The 18668-nt window shown below is 34.7% G+C and overlaps 2 protein-coding genes, 1 non-coding gene and 1 pseudogene across 6 annotated transcripts in view; 1 reads left to right on the top strand and 3 right to left on the bottom strand.

Annotated features, from left to right (window-relative positions):
• Nucleotides 1–15097, top strand: part of Recql (RecQ like helicase) — a 34831-nt gene extending 19734 nt beyond the window's left edge. For both annotated transcript variants that reach the window (XM_046436230.2, XM_046436232.2), the window contains 10 exons: nucleotides 388–586; nucleotides 6949–7115; nucleotides 7823–7904; nucleotides 8946–9094; nucleotides 9176–9293; nucleotides 9752–9890; nucleotides 11522–11613; nucleotides 12740–12959; nucleotides 13311–13440; nucleotides 14038–15097. In XM_046436230.2, coding sequence (XP_046292186.1) covers nucleotides 388–586; nucleotides 6949–7115; nucleotides 7823–7904; nucleotides 8946–9094; nucleotides 9176–9293; nucleotides 9752–9890; nucleotides 11522–11613; nucleotides 12740–12959; nucleotides 13311–13440; nucleotides 14038–14187 — 1446 coding nt within the window. In that variant the 3' untranslated portion in view covers nucleotides 14188–15097. The remainder of the gene's footprint in view (nucleotides 1–387; nucleotides 587–6948; nucleotides 7116–7822; nucleotides 7905–8945; nucleotides 9095–9175; nucleotides 9294–9751; nucleotides 9891–11521; nucleotides 11614–12739; nucleotides 12960–13310; nucleotides 13441–14037) is intronic.
• Pyroxd1 (pyridine nucleotide-disulphide oxidoreductase domain 1) overlaps nucleotides 1–18668 on the bottom strand; it is a 57212-nt gene that overhangs the window by 11642 nt on the left and 26902 nt on the right. For 2 of the 3 annotated variants that reach the window (XM_046436229.2, XM_046436228.2), the window contains 2 exons: nucleotides 16323–16460; nucleotides 14241–15509 (listed from right to left, as the gene is read on the bottom strand). In XM_046436229.2, coding sequence (XP_046292185.1) covers nucleotides 15261–15509; nucleotides 16323–16460 — 387 coding nt within the window. In that variant the 3' untranslated portion in view covers nucleotides 14241–15260. Of the gene's footprint in view, nucleotides 1–14240; nucleotides 15510–16322; nucleotides 16461–18668 lie in introns of those variants that run through there. The other variant, XM_058576294.1, reaches the window with a different exon arrangement.
• Nucleotides 3817–5886, bottom strand: LOC124087103 (CMP-sialic acid transporter-like; annotated as a pseudogene).
• On the bottom strand, nucleotides 11352–11449 carry LOC124087513 (small nucleolar RNA U13). Its single transcript, XR_006850103.1, has one exon. It is a non-coding gene; the product is annotated as a small nucleolar RNA U13 (small nucleolar RNA).

The following is an 18668-nucleotide window of genomic DNA, read 5'->3' as shown; positions in this document are numbered from 1 at the left end:
CAGGATCTTGCTAAATCACCCAGGGTGGCACCAAGCTGGTGATCCTCCTGCCTCAACCTCTGGAGTAACTTGGATTATAGAATAAATGTTCTTTATTGCAGAATCTTTTCATGTATTTTCATTCTTTTTTTTTTTTTTTTTTTTGGCCAAGTGAGGTTATTCTTTTACCATCAACAATGTGGATGTAAGTAAATCATTAGAATGCTGTTTGCACAGCTGCCATGATTTAGTATAGGGATGTGGTTTCAATTTTAATGAACCAAACATCTGCTCCTAGAAAAGCCCCAGGCTGTTGCTTTTGAGTGATGAATGTCTTCATTTTCCAGTTGGTATTGCAGTCTGTTAACTTAATTCTACTATAATTGTGGTTATTTTACCTTTTAATAGGAGCATGTGAAATGGGTTCATGCTGAAATGGTAAATAAAAACTCCAAGTTAAAGCTAATTTATGTGACTCCGGAGAAAATTGCAAAAAGCAAAATGTTTATGTCAAGACTAGAGAAAGCCTATGAAGCAAGGAGATTTACTCGAATCGCTGTGGATGAAGTTCACTGCTGTAGTCAATGGGGACATGATTTCAGACCTGGTATGTAGGTTTTACCTTGAAACCCCTTGATATTATGGACCATATTCTAACTTAGCTTGACATGGTGAAAATCTCTTCTTCCATTAACATTATCCTGTCGGGTAGTTATTACCCATTTGTCCTTGCATTAATGTGAGGAGGCCAAGAGGCAGAGTCTTTAATCTCCTTATTTCTCACTGCAATATTTAGTCCAATTATCTTTTGAAACATGTTTTTATTAGTCAATATTATATATCTCTGTGGAATTTATGATCTCCTAGTACTCCCTCACATTTGATGAGGAATTTAAATCCACTTCAAAGTTGTCTTCTTTTGTTATCATTTGGGTGTCTTTAACATCCTACCTAACTTTTCACTGCCAAAGTCTGATGAGATATTTTAGTATATATTTAGTAACTCTTATCTTCACTCCACCAATCGAATCTATAAATCATCTCTCTAGGCTTTTCATACTCAGAGGGACCTCCCAGGTTTCTTTTAATTCCTACTTATTTGTTCATGGCTTCCATCCATCCCTGCATGATCACACTTTCCCCCATTCAGATTCCTGTTGCCACTTGCCTTTTGTATTTTTCCTGAATTGCTTGGCCATTTTACCAGCCTACTCAGGCCCATGCCAGATGGAGATGGCTTGGCAGACTCTGCTTTCCCTATTCCTGCTGTTTGATGCTAAACATTGTCAGAAGAAAAAAAAAATTAAATAGCTGCATTAATTTCCACTCCAGTTCAGCCTTTTATCATGCTTAGCTATCCTTTTACTTGTCCCTATTTCAGCTCCTTTATACATTGCATCCAGCAAGTTTTTCCTATCACTAACTTTCCCTTTAGGCCTGACCCATACCCAGTAGATGCCTCCTACTTCCCAGAAAATAGGTGCCGTCAAATATGAACATCTCTTTCTTCTCCTTCCAAACATTGGTATTTATTTCTTTTCCTCTTTTAGGCAAAAAAAAAAGACGAGTTCTTTTATGAAGTAACTGTGGACACTCCCACTTCATCCTTTCCTGCCTTCTGAAGATTGTTTTCTACCAATTTCCTCACTCCTGCACTTGCAGTCTCACTGATCCCATCCTGAAAACAAAAACAGAAGCTCAAACACCCTGCTGACCTTTCTAAGATATCAACACTTATGTATTCTATTTCTGCATTTCCTTCCCCATCACTCACCATCTCCATTTCTCACCTTTATTCCTTTTTAAAGGAACACAGTGCCACCACCACTGTACTGAATCAGGTCAGCAGACTCTGCTTCCAGTGGCTTAATCCGGCAGTCTGGTCTTCATTCCTCTTCCCACTTAAGTTCACTACTATTCACTGTCTTCACCTCTCGCCTTGCTGCTTTCTCCTCCCTTGTTTCTGTAATGTTACACCCTTGAATTTCTTCCTGTTTTTATTCCTTTTGTTCTTTCTTTGTTCCTTCCTTAAACATTAGTGTTCCCTAGGAATCTTTACTGTTTTTTTACATTTCTCCAGGGATAGTGAACTCGTGGATTGAAGACTTGTCTAGTTTATGGATTATTTTGGGCGTTGTTTTTTTTAAAACATTGATTTAAATACCATAGGCAGGATATATACTCTTTATTTTACTAAGAACCCTTCTATCTTAACCATATTACTCCACACATTTCTTATCTGACAGCCACTGAAGGTATCTGATCTATTACTCTTGTTCTATGTTTTCAACCTGAGCAGTCTGAGCACTTAAGGATTTTTACCATTGCATTTGTATTATCATGACTAATATTGTCTCACAGACTGGCTGTCATGCTATAATCAATTATTCCCACATCTAATTATCTTACTTTTAAATTTCAAATTTATATTCCTAGTTGTTTGTTGGAAATGTGAATGTTAATTAGAGGACCAACACTAAATTCCACTTCAAAGAACTGCTCATTTTCCTTCTATTTTGCAACTGGGAATCAGTACTTGTTCTTCTAGATGTCCTCACCAAGAACTTTTGATTTTTTTTCTCCTCTCCTCTCTGGGCTGCCTTTGCTCCTTCCAACTCTTCTTCTTATATAATTTCCCTTTCAGTCTTTCATTTCCAAAAACTCATTCAAACACATATTAGTTCAAGCAAAATTTTAGCAGTTATAGAGGTTTCAGGATTCTCACAGATTTCAAAATCCACACATACTCAAGTCCCTTGAATAAAAAGTGGTATGGTCTTTGTACATAAACTATATACATCATCCTGTATACTTTAGATCATCTCTATTTATAATACCTAATAGCATGTAAATGCTATATAAATAATTGTTATACTGTATTGTTCAGGGAATAATGATAAAAAAAGTCTGTGTTTGTTCAATACAGATACAAACGTTTTTTCAAATGTTTTTGAACTACAGTTAGTTTGGATATAGAATTCACTGATACAGAGGGCTGACTATGCATATCATTCAGGGTCCAACCAGGAGACAGGAACCATTGTTATTTGAACACAGAGAATTTTATATGAAGAATTGTTAACTATGTAAAAGGTGATTAAATAGATAACTCAAAAAATAAAGAACTTGATATCATAGAAATAAAAACTGAAAGAAACAACTACCATCCATAGGACTAGAGAATAGGAATAAAAGTAATATAAGTAATAGAATTTAGAAACTTAGAGGAGGGGCCTTGTGGAATTGGCCCTTGGACCTCTAAGGAGGAATAGTTCCTTGGTGCTGGAATTTTGGCAGTGGCAGAAGTGCAGTGGATTCATAAAGATGCTTCATTAAAGGTTGGAAATACTGCCAACTGTATTCAGCTGCTTCTGAGGACAGACAGTGCTGCTGCAGTGACATTTATGGGAACACGAGCAAGCCCACAGGAAGCAAACAGCTGGTGGTCTGTCCTGTCAGACCACCTGACAAAGCTGGCATGTAATGTGTAGTTCCTACCCCTGCATCAAAAGGAAGGGTATGGAAGGTTAGGGTTGGAGCTGAGAAAAATAACTTCATGGTGACACATCATCTTTGTCTTATCTTACCTCTGCAGATTAACCCACCATGTCCTGGTAGCTCTACCTCTAAAGTGAGTTTCAAATGTATCTATTTCTCTTTGTTTGTGTTGTTATCTTTTAAGTCCAAGTAGGTTTCTTTCCACTGGTTTATTGTAATAACTCTCTTAACTAGGCTTTGTTTTCAGGTTTTTTTTTTTTTGAGAGCCCAACATTTAGCCATACTTTATATATTAGAAGTCTTTTTTTTTTGAAAAAAAGGTACATCATCTAAGAGCAAAGAAATATGAACCAGTCAATGGATGGCACAAATGCAGCATTAAGGAGTACTTAGTCACCACTCAGAAATCATTGTGTGAGTTATGAAATAGATTCTATTTGAGAAGTTACACATTCGGTTTGTTTCTGAACCAGCCAGTGTGGTTTCTGCCTCTTTTATAAGAAAAGAGTTAGGTCTTTACTACTGCTAGAACATGATATGGTATATGATTTGGAGAACAAGGAAGGGCCATTCTTCTCCCCTGGTACCTCAACAAGAGAATGATTAGTGTAGGAATGGCTTTGGCACTTTAACCCTCAAACATTGTCCCACAACTTGTTACTTGAATATTGTAGCTTCACATGATTTTAATACCATGCCATCTCCATACTTTTTATATACACGATTTATATGTACAGTAATAAAATTCCTTTATTCTAAAACAATACAGCTCAACCCCAGAAAGGCCCAAATTAAGTCTTTATATTAGTTCACTCATAACTTTCTTCTTGATTCTTGTGCTATATTATTCATTTTGTTTTCTATTTAAGCTACCATCCAAGATTGACTTAAGGCTCTAGTTTAATGCAAATGATTTAGTCATAGTATAAATCTCTCTTGAGGCTCAAATCACACTTCAATGATTCTGTCTTTTGAAGCTGTTTCTCCTTGTTGGATGTGTCGTGTCTTGCTAGGTAGTCCATAGAGATAGATGGAAACACACACAAGAAGGGTATACCCCTTCAGAGCATACCCAGAGCAAAGGTAATCTGTAACCCAAGCGGTGTGACTGAAGCAGTGGTAGAAATTGTCAATGGAGGCTGCTGCAGAAAAGCCTTTCATGATGTCTTTGTACTTGACCACAGCAGAATAGTATAGAGACCTCCAACACTTGCCAGAAAGATGACAAACCAGACATAATATGTGTAACCATAGAAAGAAAATCCTTTTTAAAAAAATTTTAGCTGCATTTTACAAGTTGCCACCAAGTAATGTCATAGCAATTCCTGATAAATACATACATTTGAATGTTTCTCACTCAAAGGGAAGTATCTGAAGTCTTCAAGACTTTTTCAAAATACACTCCTGCAAATCCTAATCACAATATAGCAATTGCTATAGCACCAAACCCTAATAATGGATTCTGTTCCGTCACAACTTTTGTAGCTTGGGCTGGTTTCCACTATACAAGTGTGACTCCACCACACAGCATAGACACTGAAATCCACTATCATTTGCTGATTATCCACTTTCACATTAAAACAGTACATACAGTAGTACAGGGAATCTTTAAGTGGTAGGTCAACTGGAATAGTGCTACATCCAGATTGCTGAGAGCTAGGGAAGCCATGTTGTTTTGAACAGCATTCATTAATGATGGCACACTTAACTTCATCAGTTCCTTGAGGGTCCCTAAGACGTTTTCACTTAAAGATGCCTTTAATCTACCCAGACCACCAGTTTCTCAGGGGCAACCTCGGTACTCCAGTAGCCCAATGAGATACTCTGATTTTAAACTAACCCTTGTATAGTTTGTTTTCTATATAGCAACCAAATTTTGATCTTTCCCAGATATACATCAAATCATGTTAATTTGCACCTAAACTGCTCAGCAACTTTTCTGTACTTAGAATAAAATTCAGAGTTCTTTATTTGGGCCTGTTAGGCAATATATGATTTATTTCCTGTATGTCTACCTGATTTGCTAGTTTTCCTCTCTCACTCTTTCAGCTTCAACTCTATTGGGCTTATCACTATGGGTAGATATCACTCTGATAATAGCATATTTTGTGCTTTATTCCTTATATTGTGTGGGTTTTTCCCTTGGATTATAACTGTATGTCTTGCTTACCACTTTATTTCTCGTGCTTAGAGATTTACTGGCCAACTTTTATCTGTTGATGAATTGATTAACAGGACTCATCCCCTGTCCTTCCCCAACTTCTGCCCCCTCCATGTCCTAATAGTCACAAGGATCTGTGAGGGTTGAGTTGATATATTTCCCTTATATTTTTTTCTTTCTGATTTATCTATAGTGTCATGGCTTATTTCATATTCTCTATTATTTGTTTTCTTGCCTATTACTGTCATTTTTAAACTGGTTTCCCTCTCTTAAGTCTTTTCTGCTCTAGCCTATCCTTGGCATTGCCACTAAAGAATAATTCTGAAATTTAAGTCTTATTTATGCTCTTTGGGCACTTCTGCATCTATCCATGGTCCTCTCTGCGTGGAAAGACCTTCAAAGAGTAATGGCAACTAGTTCACTTCGCTTCCCAAGTCTTACACAAGTTCCTCTTTTAGGTCAGCTCTAATTTAGAACGCTACATAGAAGGAATTCTGGAACACAGAATCCCTACCTAATGGATTGGGCAAATCATCCAGCACAACACCCTGTGGTGTAGCCCCACTGAAATGCTTGCTGTTTTCTGAACATGCTGAGTGATTTCATGCCAATGCATTTACATTATACGTGCTGTGTCCTCTGCTTGCTGTTGTTCTTCCCTGTTAAGCAAACTTCTGTCTGTTCTTCATGACCCAACTCAAATGTTATCTCCTTGAAATCTGCACAACATCACAAGAAGTTGTTTCCTCCTCCATGTGTTCATAGTTACCGTCTATCTTAGCAGTTACCACATATTTTGAGTACTGAGGGAAATGAAGGATCTCTTACGTAGGGATTTAGATATGTATGATAAGTATGAGTCCAGAATGGTTTCCCTGAAATAGGTTCTGTTGCAAGCAGTGCCTTCACCACTTTTTTTTTGCCACTTTTGGATGAAGTAGATGGTAGAAAAGTTTTGACCAGTGGTTTCTTTTATCTTTTGTTGATAGTAACAGAACCAAATACTATGGCTATTTCTACTATCTCATGAGTCTTTTGTTCAGCAGTTGTAGATCAATGCATAGTTGATGGAATGTTTGGTTTCTTTCTCTTCAGTGGAGTTCTGCCTATGTCCAACAACAGTGTTTCTGAAGAAAAGTGTAAAAAAATCTACGTATAAAAGAAGAATAGTAGGCAATAGCAAATTTAATGTTATAGATAGCTATGAAATAAAATTATATGAGTCATTGATTATCTACATAAAGTTGAGGGTATAATTTACTCTAATCCTTTGAGGATAGAAAGAAGGGCACTTTATTTATCTTTTTCAGATTATAAGGCACTTGGTATCTTGAAGCGACAGTTTCCTAATACATCACTAATTGGGCTGACTGCAACTGCAACAAATCATGTTTTGAAAGATGCTCAGAAAATTTTGTGTGTTGAAAAGTGTTTTACTTTTACAGCTTCTTTTAATCGTCCAAATCTTTACTATGAGGTATGTGACTTTTGTCAATTTATTACTTTTGTGAAGAATTATAGCAGAGAAATTATGCTTTTTCATTGTGTCTGTTTTTATTTACATGAGCAACAGTTTAAAAATATAAAAAGGTTTAACATCAGTAGATAATTAGAAGCAGATTCATTAATTGGTATCTTATTCACATATCTCTGGTGCTGTATAATCTTTTAAATAAGAAGTCATGTATTTGTTCAAGTTGTTTACATTCTTTCTTGTACAAGGATGGAGAGAGGAATGAGATCATGGACCTGACATCTTTATGGAAATTAATTACTAAACAATAGAAATATTAGAGATTTGCCAGTACCCCCATTTAGATTTTATTTACTACATACTGAAAATAAAATAACCCAGTTGCTGTCCTTCCTTTCTTTCTAACCCTTTTAGGAACAGATACAATCTTTCTTCTGTTTTAACTGAATAGTTATTTATTTGTGGTGTATGTTTTCATAAAAATAGCATTAGAAAATAAAAAGGTCTCCTCATCTCTAGCAAATTAAAAAGTAAGAATCAAGAGAGTCTGGGAGGTGGCAGAAATAAGTCATATGGCTTATGAAACAAGTAAAAGAGTAATGGAAAAAAACTACTATGCTCATGAAAGAATTGGACTTCAAAAGTTGTGAGTAAATGGCTACTTGGATGGTACTTCTCTTTAACTTTTTAATAAGATAATTTTTTTCTAGGTTCGGCAAAAGCCTTCAAACACTGAAGATTTTATTGAGGATATTGTAAAGCTCATCAATGGGAGATACAAAGGACAATCAGGTAATATAAAAGCAAGTAAAACTTTGGGGACTTTCAAAAAGTAATAGTATCCTGGTAATTATACTGATTAATTACTAAATATATTAGCATGTGGCAGAAGATACTTGAAACTGTTGTGATAAAATTAATTCACTTGGTGACTCTGGAAACATGCTAAGACCTTTGTGTATGTCACAGATTATCAGTCAGAACTGCCTGAATTATTATGGTTATTAATACTTAATTGCTTTAGAATGCACCTAATGACAATATTAATTCAGTGGCATAGACTTTAGATAATAAGTACTACATACAAAATAAAGGGTTAAGTGTTGATGTCTAAAGAGTTACAAAATAATGTGTCTAAAGAACACATTAAAGAAATAAATAGTACATATTTAATAGTTTAGGCAGAGATGAAATTGAGAGTATGTGTATATGCATTCCAGGATTGATGACTAGGCAAATGATATTGAAGCAAAGAGTTTGTTTAAAAGGAGCATTTTAAAACTGTTGTCTAGATTTTCAGGAGATGGTAATGTGTGTCCTGGGTAAAAGGAGTTCCAGGGTCAAGTAAGTTAGAGAAAGGCTGTGGTTATTTATCCTTCTTGGAGGGTTAATAGGGGGTTATGTCAGCACACTGGAAGCTCTGACCAGCCCTGAAGGTAGAGAGCCTATTTAACTTTGTGGAATGCATTGTTCCTCAAAATCATGTGAATCCCCCACCCCCACCCCCAGACCCCCAGATACTTACTAACATTTTATGGAGCTGTGGGACATCAGTGTGAGAAATATTATGTAGTAGGAGATACGGGTGGAGAGAGAAAACAGGTAATGGTAACTAAAACTGGTAGCTCAGGGCTCATTTCTGCTTTTGAGAAAGCTGGTGATCAAATCTTGCATTATACACAAAAGTCAATAAATATATTCTTAGGGCCTTGGAATTTTTTCCACCTGTGTATTGTATTAATTAGTGGCTTGTGTGTGTTTTGAAAATGGTCTCTGAGGAAGGTACTATTTATGTATGTCTAATACATGATCATATTTTATATTTTGTTGTAGGAATCATATACTGTTTTTCTCAGAAAGACTCTGAACAGGTAACGGTTAGTTTGCAGAATTTGGGAATTCATGCAGGTTCTTACCATGCCAATATGGAACCAGAAGATAAGACCAAGGTTCACACAAGATGGTCAGCCAATGAACTTCAGGTTAAGATTATATTTTCAATAGAAGCCTAATTTAAAATATTTAAACTTGACTTAACTGATAGACATGTTAAAACATTTTAGGTAGTAGTGGCAACAGTTGCATTTGGAATGGGAATTGATAAACCAGATGTGAGGTTTGTTATTCATCATTCAATGAGCAAATCCATGGAAAATTATTACCAAGAGAGTGGACGTGCAGGTATGTAGAACTTACAACTAGAAGTTATTTTTAGAATACTTTTCTAGAAGACACATCATACACATTTAATGATTCTGTATTTTTAATCTTTATCAGGTAATACTTTTAGAACAGTCTTTTTAGCAGATTTATTTTCATAGGGAACATGTTACTTATATCCTATTGGGGTGTTAAGAATCGTTTCTTGTGTGTACCAAGATAATCTGATACTCATCATTTCCTCTTGACTCAACTAGGTCACTTAAGGGCACATTTTTAACTTAATATGATTGTTGTTAAGTCTTTTTAGTGATTTTTTTAAAAAAACTTGAGAGTAGCTGTTAAAAATAATTTTTACATCTCTAAAATCTCTAGATGTAGTTTAAAACTTTGCCAGCCTATTTTACATATTTATCATTTTTTCATGTGTGTTTTTAAAATAAGTAATCATGCAATCTCACGGATTTCTCAAACTACAGGTCGAGATGACATGAGAGCAGACTGCATTTTGTATTATGGCTTTGGAGATATATTCAGAGTAAGTTCAATGGTGGTCATGGAAAATGTGGGACAACAGAAGCTTTATGAGATGGTGTCATACTGCCAAAACATAAGCAAGTAAGTTACATGTCTGTTTTAAAACTATTAAAGAAAAGCATGATATTAAATTGTACAATATTATTTGAATACTTACTAAGTAAATTGGTATTAATACCCAAATCTGTAGAAGCAGATATTTGGAGGCAGGAACCAGTGTATCAAACTTCTAATGATTTTTATTAATTCAAGAAAGATGCTCTATCTAAATTAATTGTTTAACTGGAGATTTTGATACACATTGACAATGAATTGAAGCCTTTTTCCTTTGGCAGTGTGGTGTAACAGCTACATGCTGTAATAATTTTGAAAAGGTGTATTGGCCAGGCATGGTGGTACATGCCTGTAATCCCAGTGGTCAGCAGGTTACAGTAGTAGGGTTGAAGGTTCAAAGCCAGCCTCAGCAATTTAGCAGGGCTCTAAGCAATTTAGCGTGACCCTGTCTCAAAATAAAAAAATAAAAAAGGACTGTGATGTGGCTCACCAGTAAACACCCCTGGGTTCAATCCCTGGTACCTATCCCCCCTGGGGTGGGGGAAGAAGAAAGAAAGAAAAAAAAGACAGGTGTATGACAGGTATTTTGAGAGCGAAGCTCAGTAACATGGGCCATTCTACCACCCAATGTGCAAAGGAAATAATTGAGGACAAGCTCATGTTTCACATTATGAAATAAATATAAATCTATTTAGGGTAAATTTAGTTAGACCATATAGTTTCCTGATGGCCTCTAGATCTTTATCCTCTTTGTACTTTTACTGCACACAGAAGGGCTCAAAAATGTTGAAATGGAGAATAGTAACCCAACGGTGATAGAATATAGCATTTTCTCTCAAATGTACGCTATAGTAATCTAATTAAGAGAAATAAGAAAATGAAGATTTCTCAGACTTTCATGACGTATTTTGAGGTTTAGACTAAAACATCGATAATTTAAAATATAAGTAACTACTTTTCTGTCAAGAACATTTTCCCAATAGTCCTAAAATACTGATCTCAAAACCAAACAGATAACTTCTTAAACATTATGTTCAAGAACATAATGAAAAAAAGCATAAAATATGTAGTAGGCAAAGTGGTCCCCCATCGATGGCCTTGTCCTAATCGCTACAACTCATGTCTTCCCTTACATGACAAAGGGGAATAGGGATTAGTTTAGATCATATGGGTAGGTCTAGTGTAACCACAAAGGGCCTTCAAAGTGGAAGAGTTAGGCAGAGAGGTCAGATTGATGTGATATGAGAAGGATTCAACCCACTATTGCTGGCTTTGAAGATGGAGGAAGGGGCCAGGCAGCCTCTAGAAACTGGAAAAGCAAGGGTATAAGTTTTCACCTAGAGCTTCCAGAAGAAATGCAGCTCTGTTGACACTTTCATTTTGACCCAGTGAGACCCGTGATAGATTTCTAATTTGTAGAAATGCAAGAATAATAGAATAGGTAACTATACTCTGAAGTGTAGTGATTTCTCTCTCTCTCTTTTTTAATGTAAGAAAGGTACTGTACCAGTGTCACAGTTTTAAAGGGAGGCACATCTCAGGACAGTGCAGACACTTAGTCACCATGCTTATGAACCAAAAAGGATCCTGAAATAGTAATTTTTAAAAACTTTATTATTAGATCATTTAATAATCTATACCTCTGAATTTGTTTGCAGATGTCGCCGTGTATTGATAGCTCAACATTTCGATGAAGTGTGGAATTCAGAAGCATGTAATAAAATGTGTGATAACTGCTGTAAAGACATTTGTAAGTGTGTATTTTTAAACCTTTGTAGGCTATGTATACAGCTAGGATTAAGTAAGGGAAGTATTAGACCCCCAATGGATTAAAAAGATAAAACAAGTTATGACTAGAATTTTCCAGATTCAAAAATAATGTCTTGAAGTAGGTAAATATGCACAATATAGCAATATAAGTATAGGACATGTGAAATTTTTTAAAAATAAGGCAAAATTTGATTCTTCTAAATAGAAATACTGTATATTTGAAAGAGCTATGGGCTGGGGACATAGGTCAGTTGATAAGAGGGCCTGCCTTGCTTGTACAAGGCTCTGGGTTCAATCCCCAGCACCACACACACACACACACACACACACACACAAACACACACTTAAAAAAAAAAAAAAGAATGAGCTAACCCTATGATAATCTCTAACATTTTGTAGTCACTGGGAAGAAAATATAGTGCAAACAGATTTTAGCAAAATGATGAACTACTCAGTAAGACACTAACTTAGTGGTGTCTTTTTTCATTGTGTATGTATGTATATGTTGTTCTTGAAAAGCTAAACTAATTAGTTCTTCATACAGAGCCTCATTTAGTTCTGATGCCTTGGGTGGAGGTCACTGCACTTTTAACTTTGCAGCTAAAGAAAGTTATTTATGAGTTTATTAGATTATCTTAAACTGACCAAGTTAACAAAAATATGATATTTTAGAGTGCCAGCCTCTTAACAGTTGGGAATATTTGTCCAGGACATTTTTGGCATAGGAACCCATATTAGTTTTTAGAATTTGGCTTAATGAACACGAATTAGATAAGTAAGTATGAGGATCAGACTTTCCTATAACATATACCTTTTAATAACTGTCTGGTGGACACTTTATGCTTTCTAGAGTACCGCTAGCCTGCTGATAACCAGGGTATTTTCTTTACATTACTATAAATCCTACAATATGTTGGTCTAGTAATAGAGACTTGAGGAACAGCCTCATCTTAATTTAGAACACAGTAAAAAAAATAATAATAATAATGTTTAAGAGTGGCTCACATTGATAACTAATTTTAAACCAGTTTAACCACTTATGATAGCCTATCCTTGCTCTCGTTTTGAAATTCCAATTAGCTATAACCATGTCTCTTTCATTGTAGCATTTGAAAAAAAGAATATAACAGAGTACTGTAGAGATCTAATTAAGATCCTGAAACAGGCAGAAGAACTGAATGAAAAACTCACTCCGCTTAAACTGATTGATTCTTGGATGGGAAAGGGTGCATCAAAACTGAGAGTAGCGGGTGTGGTTGCTCCTGTACTTCCTCGTGAAGACCTGGAGAAAATCATTGCACACTTTCTTCTACAGCAGTATCTTAAGTATATACACACCCATTTCTTGTCCTTTCATGTTATCTTTATGTTTTTTTAATTATAATAGAATAAATGGCTTTGTAGTTATTCATGTCAACTTTAAAATGCTATAGAAAACAATTTACCTAATGAACAAACTCAAACCTTGATTGACAGTGTAAGTCAAAAAAGTGCAAAACTGTTTTTTATAAAGATTATATTTGTGCTCATATAGTATAATTGTGCTACTGTATTTTTATAAGTATTAGAAGTATTTTTATTATTTCATAGTTATTTAAAATTGTAGTTATTTCTTTAAAAAATTTCAGTTTGTGATTCCTGTGAAGTTTTCTGATTATTGGCCTTTATCTTCTGCAGAGAAGACTATAGTTTTACAGCTTATGCTACCATATCGTACTTGAAAATAGGACCTAAAGCTAATCTTCTGAACAGTGAAGCACATGTTATTACTATGCAAGTAAAGAAGCGCACACAGAGCGATTTCAAGGTAACTGACTGGCTACTTTCCGTTTTTTATGTGCTTAAAAATATATGAAAGCTTATGGGATGTTTTTCTGCATTTCTCTCCTGGATTCTGGTGAACACAAGAAGAGAAAAATCATTTTCTTCTTAGATTCTGAGTTTGGAAGAGAGAGAGTGTAACTTTATTTTCTGTGGAGATATTAAGTAGAATAATTTAGATTACCCAACATAGACTAGGAGTTTCCAACCTTTGGAATGTGAATTCCATTTTGAAGTCTAATTTTGGAGGCCCACTTCCCTCCTGATACTGGTTGTGATCAGCAATGGTTAAGAAATCTGTCTATGCTACTCCAGAGTTACAAACCCAATACTGTCAAGCCTGCAAAAGCATGCCAGGAACCACCATGTCTCAGGACACCACCAGTTTTCTTTAGGTTTGTTTTCAGACAACATGGCCTCTTTAGATTAGGCTCAGATTGAGGAGAATTTTGGAGGTGAAAACTAGACTCCTGGATGAAGAATAAGCTAACGGATACATAAAGAATATTTTGAGATTATTAATCTCATGAGAAACTGAAAAGCTGAATTTTTACCAGGGTGCTTGCTTTGTTATTTTTTGTAGGTTGAGACATCTGAAGCTTATCATTCTGAACAAGCTGATAAAAAGGGGGAAGGAAAAACTTCAGGTAACTTCCAGAAGTCCACAAACATGCTTCAACAGTCTGGTTCTAAGAATACAGGGGCTAAGAAAAGAAAAATTGATGACGCCTGAAATAACTATTACGAATTTTCCACAACAATAACTGTTTATGCATGTACACATCATTATTTTTGTAGTTAATAGTTTATTTTAACAACAATTTCACTGATACTTTATATGATAGAGAAAACTATTTTTAGAGCTTATCTTTGTGAAGATTTGAGAATTTGAGACCTTTCAATAATTAGGAATCAAGAATTATATAATTTTACTGGGGCTGGGGTTGTGGCTCATTAGTAGAGTGCTTGCCTCGCACATTTGAGGTACTGGGTTCAATCCTCAGCACCACATAAAAATAAATAAACAAAATAAAGATATTATACCCATGTATAACTAAAAAATATTTTAAAAGAATTATAATTTTACAATATAAAACAAGAAATACAAATAATTTTTATGCAGAATTTTACAAATACAAAATAACTGACAATAAATTCATCTGGCTTTCTTACAGTCTTTATGCATTGGTATACTTAAGTGTATTTTTTTCTTTTGATGTAATTTTTTGATGGCACTATTAAACTGACACAGGCTCATCACTACAAGTGAGTGATATTTTAAGCTGAATAATGTAAATGATTTCATCAGGTTATAAAAATATCTATAATTCAAAAAGAATAAGGTATCAATATAAATAATATTAGCAAATAAGTTACAGCTACATCTCTATTTCAGGGAAATGAAACTGTAAGCTTTCTTAAACTATATCCCTACTTTGACATTTTACAGTCAAAAATGGATCTGGTCTATTAGAATACATTTTGGCTAAATAAATAAGAACTTGGTTAAATATGCTCCCAAGCTAAATCATAAGTAAAATGTTTAAGTTCAAAATATAAAAATGTGTAACTTAAGATTTCTTATATAATAAGGGGCCAATTTTGTGTTAGAAATATATCTATAAATAAATTATTTGAACTGATTTCATCTTTAGAATTGTATTTAATACTTTTCCCACTAACATCATTATAACTTCTATATATAACTTCAGTGTGGCCATCATTAGATTATTGCAATGATTCACTTTACTGACTTCCAGTTTTCCTCATTTGGACCTTTATATGGTTCTTGAAGAAATTTCCATTTTAGTCAAAATAATCTTCTATATCAATATTTGGATCTAGAAGATCTTCTCCATATGATGAAAGATCCATTTGGTTTAGAATTAAATTTTCAAATGTTTCCTCTAAATCAGTTTCACCAATTAAGACAGCTCCCATCATTTGCCCATTTTGCATGACGACTTTGACGTATTCTTGTCCTTTGGTACACCTCAGCATTAATTCATGATCTGAACCTAAGCCCTGTGCATTGTATTTTCCCAACAATACAACCTGTATATGGCGATAAAAAAGTTTCTTGTGAGTACCTAATAGGAAATATAAAATTGTGCAGTTACTTTGGGTCAAGCTAGAATAGCCAGCAGAAAAACTGTTCAACAAAATTTTAGCTGAAAATGTCATTGGGGAGGATCCCAAAGAAAACATTCTAATGTCCTGCATTTATTCTACATATAACACTACCACATAATCTGCACTAATATTAAAAGTATCAGTGAATATGTTAATGTATAGTATTAACATTAAAAGTGTCTAGAGAATATAAGGGGATGTACTTTATAATCTACATGAATATTAAAAATGTCTAGTGAAGAAATACATGATATGTGAACTATATTCGACTGGAGTCATTGTTTAAAGATTGAAAAAACTGAGAGCTTTCATGGACAAATTATTTAATCTCTCTGAGCCTTACAAATGTATTTTTCCTTATATATAAATTAGGAAGGTAAAGACCTGCTTTGGAGTGATGCAAAGAGAACTAAAACGTACAGGAAAGAAACTGGTTCATTATTGAGTATGACAGCTAACAGGTGAATCTCAAATAAAACTTAGAAATGTACAATAGGACATAAATCTGGAGAGTTTTTTTTTTCCCATCTTAACTGTAAAACAGTATAGTAACACGGTAATAATTAAGATTAGGAATTAAATGCAATTCCAGACACTGACTGGCAAGAAAGAGAAAATGTCATTTTTGTAAAAATGACTGAAACCAGGTAAATTTTTGAGTAAGAAAATGAGATGATCAATCATATTTATGTACTAGATTAACAGAAAAGGCAATGATTTCCTTAATTATCTTACCTTATAGTTAAAAAATTTTGTTACATGAGCAAACAGTTCAAAGCTGAAATCCATGTCAATAGAGTCTCCCAAACTAGCTGCAGCCATGCATTTTGCAGCATACCATCCCATCTGTCTGGCCTGGGTCCACAACCTCATCTGAGACAATGAAAAAATGTTATACATTTTTTAAAAATGTTATACATTTTAACATTTTTGAAAATGTTATCATTTTAACCTGTACATTCCTTTAAAGAGGGTACAATGTTTGATAGTTTTTCAGATCAGTTGGTTCTGGCAGTTATCATCTTACTGAAGCAGTTACCTGTGTACACCAATTAAATTGACTTAGGTAACTGTTAATTTAATCAATTTACTGCCTCAAAAATTAAGATACTGGTAAATAGAAGACAACAATGAGTGGCAGGAACACGAAACTAAAGAGATAATTCTATAGATAGGACTATGTGCTGGTCCGCCACATGCTTTCTCTTAAAAAGCAAATGACCTGAGGACATTGTGGCTCTGCTCTGGCTTAAGTCCATAGGACATATTACATTCCTCAGCAAACAACCTGTTATATGTAGAGCTGCTCTTTTAAGACTCTTGATTGTAAGATTCCTCACTGCTGAGATGAACACAAGTTACCCTGAGGGGGGACTTTTATGACTTTCATACAGACCAAAAATTCCAAGACTTGAGAAGATAGGCTTATTAAAAAGCAAAGCCCACTGACCATAAAATCTGCAAAATACAAGTTTCAATTAGAACTAGTCAGCACAGGCCAAGATGACCAAGAGTTGCCATTCAATTTTTAGCATGTAATTATAATGGTAAAATTCCCACCCTGTTCCAGGGATTTCATTTGGTTACCTGTGGGTAAGACCATGCATGGTAGGGATTTAAAAATTTGATGTAATCCTAATGTCAGTTAAGAATTGAGAGTCCGTAGGACAGGTCTCTTTAGAAAATTCCTTAAGACCTCCCAATAAAACTAGGGAAAAAGGAGTGCCACATCTCTCTCTTCTTTGAGATGTTCCACCGGCTTCTTTGAGGGTCTTTCCCTGTTCCTCCAATAAACTTTGCTATGTATACTTCCACTACATTTTATGTCCTGCTTGCTTCACATTTTCTTCTACAAGAATACAAAAGCTGAGAGACACAACGTGACCCCTGGCCTATTACAGATAATATAGTATGACACCAATTACACATATATTTTAATAAAATTTCTACTAAATATTATGAAAATATTTCAGGTACACTGAAAATGAAATTTTAATTAACCAGTCCCCACATCAAAGTTTGTCTTCAGCATTGAGAGAGATACCAATCTCTGAAAAATTTGGTCCATAGTCTAGTAACCTTTAGATTTAGGCATCAGATGGTTAAAGTCCTACTGTACAGTTAACCTATGGTCAGCCACATACAGATATTTGTCAGCTGGTGCCAGCCCTAAGGTATCATATCAGATTTCAGCAGTCGATTCTGGAAAGTCATGCAATGTCATCTCTTTGACAGAACTAATTTCCCCTCTATTGTATTTTTATTATATTTCTATAAATTTTGGAATTCCCTGGTATAACAGAAAACACTGGCTTTGGGAGTAACAGTAAATGTGAATTCCATTCTTCTACACATTTATTTATCTTTTCGAGCCTCAGTTTCTTCACCTGAAGCATAACCACCACCACCTACTACACGGCTGTTCTCCAGGGAGAACAGGTTGGCCTATAATAGGCAATTTGTTTCCTTCTACACCTCTGTGTGTGCATATGTACCTTAATACTGACTTTTGTGTGCAAAAACAATACAATACAGGCATGAACTTTGAGCATTTCTAGAAGTGACTTAAAAAAATCTTTATAAACAAGGTAGGTTTAATGAAGTAAAAAGGTAGAATATTCTAAGAAATCAGAGTAAACTGAGCACAGTAATAGCTGGACAATGGCTATAAGAAGTGGCCTGCACTGACTTAAAAAAATCTTTATAAACAAGGTAGGTTTAATGAAGTAAAAAGGTAGAATATTGTAAGAAATCAGAGTAAACTGAGCACAGTAATAGCTGGACAATGGCTGTAAGAATGGCCCACATGTTGCTGGGCCATTACCTAGTGTAATCCAGCCTCAGTATTCCTTGAGTTTGCATCTTGGGCTATATAAAATTAATATTTTATTGCTTCTGCAAATTAAGAAATGGAATCTATTAGATTTACTCAAAATAAGAGATGTCTGTTTATTTTTGAATATTTTCCCTGTATAAAATTATAGCATATTAAAGAAATAATTCATCTTAGTGGGTTTAAAATGTTTGTAAAAAATCTCACAAACTCCTAATTAAAAATTTTTGACAACTGCCAGGTGTGGT

This window comes from Marmota monax, unplaced genomic scaffold (genome assembly GCF_021218885.2).
Source record: "Marmota monax isolate L192 unplaced genomic scaffold, Marmota_monax_Labrador192_F-V1.1 WCK01_AAM20220418_F8-fsc00012, whole genome shotgun sequence".
In the NCBI taxonomy this organism is placed as follows: Eukaryota; Metazoa; Chordata; class Mammalia; order Rodentia; family Sciuridae; genus Marmota; species Marmota monax.
The sequence above is the reverse complement of the archived record's forward strand: the minus strand, read 5'-3'. Positions and strand labels throughout refer to the sequence as shown.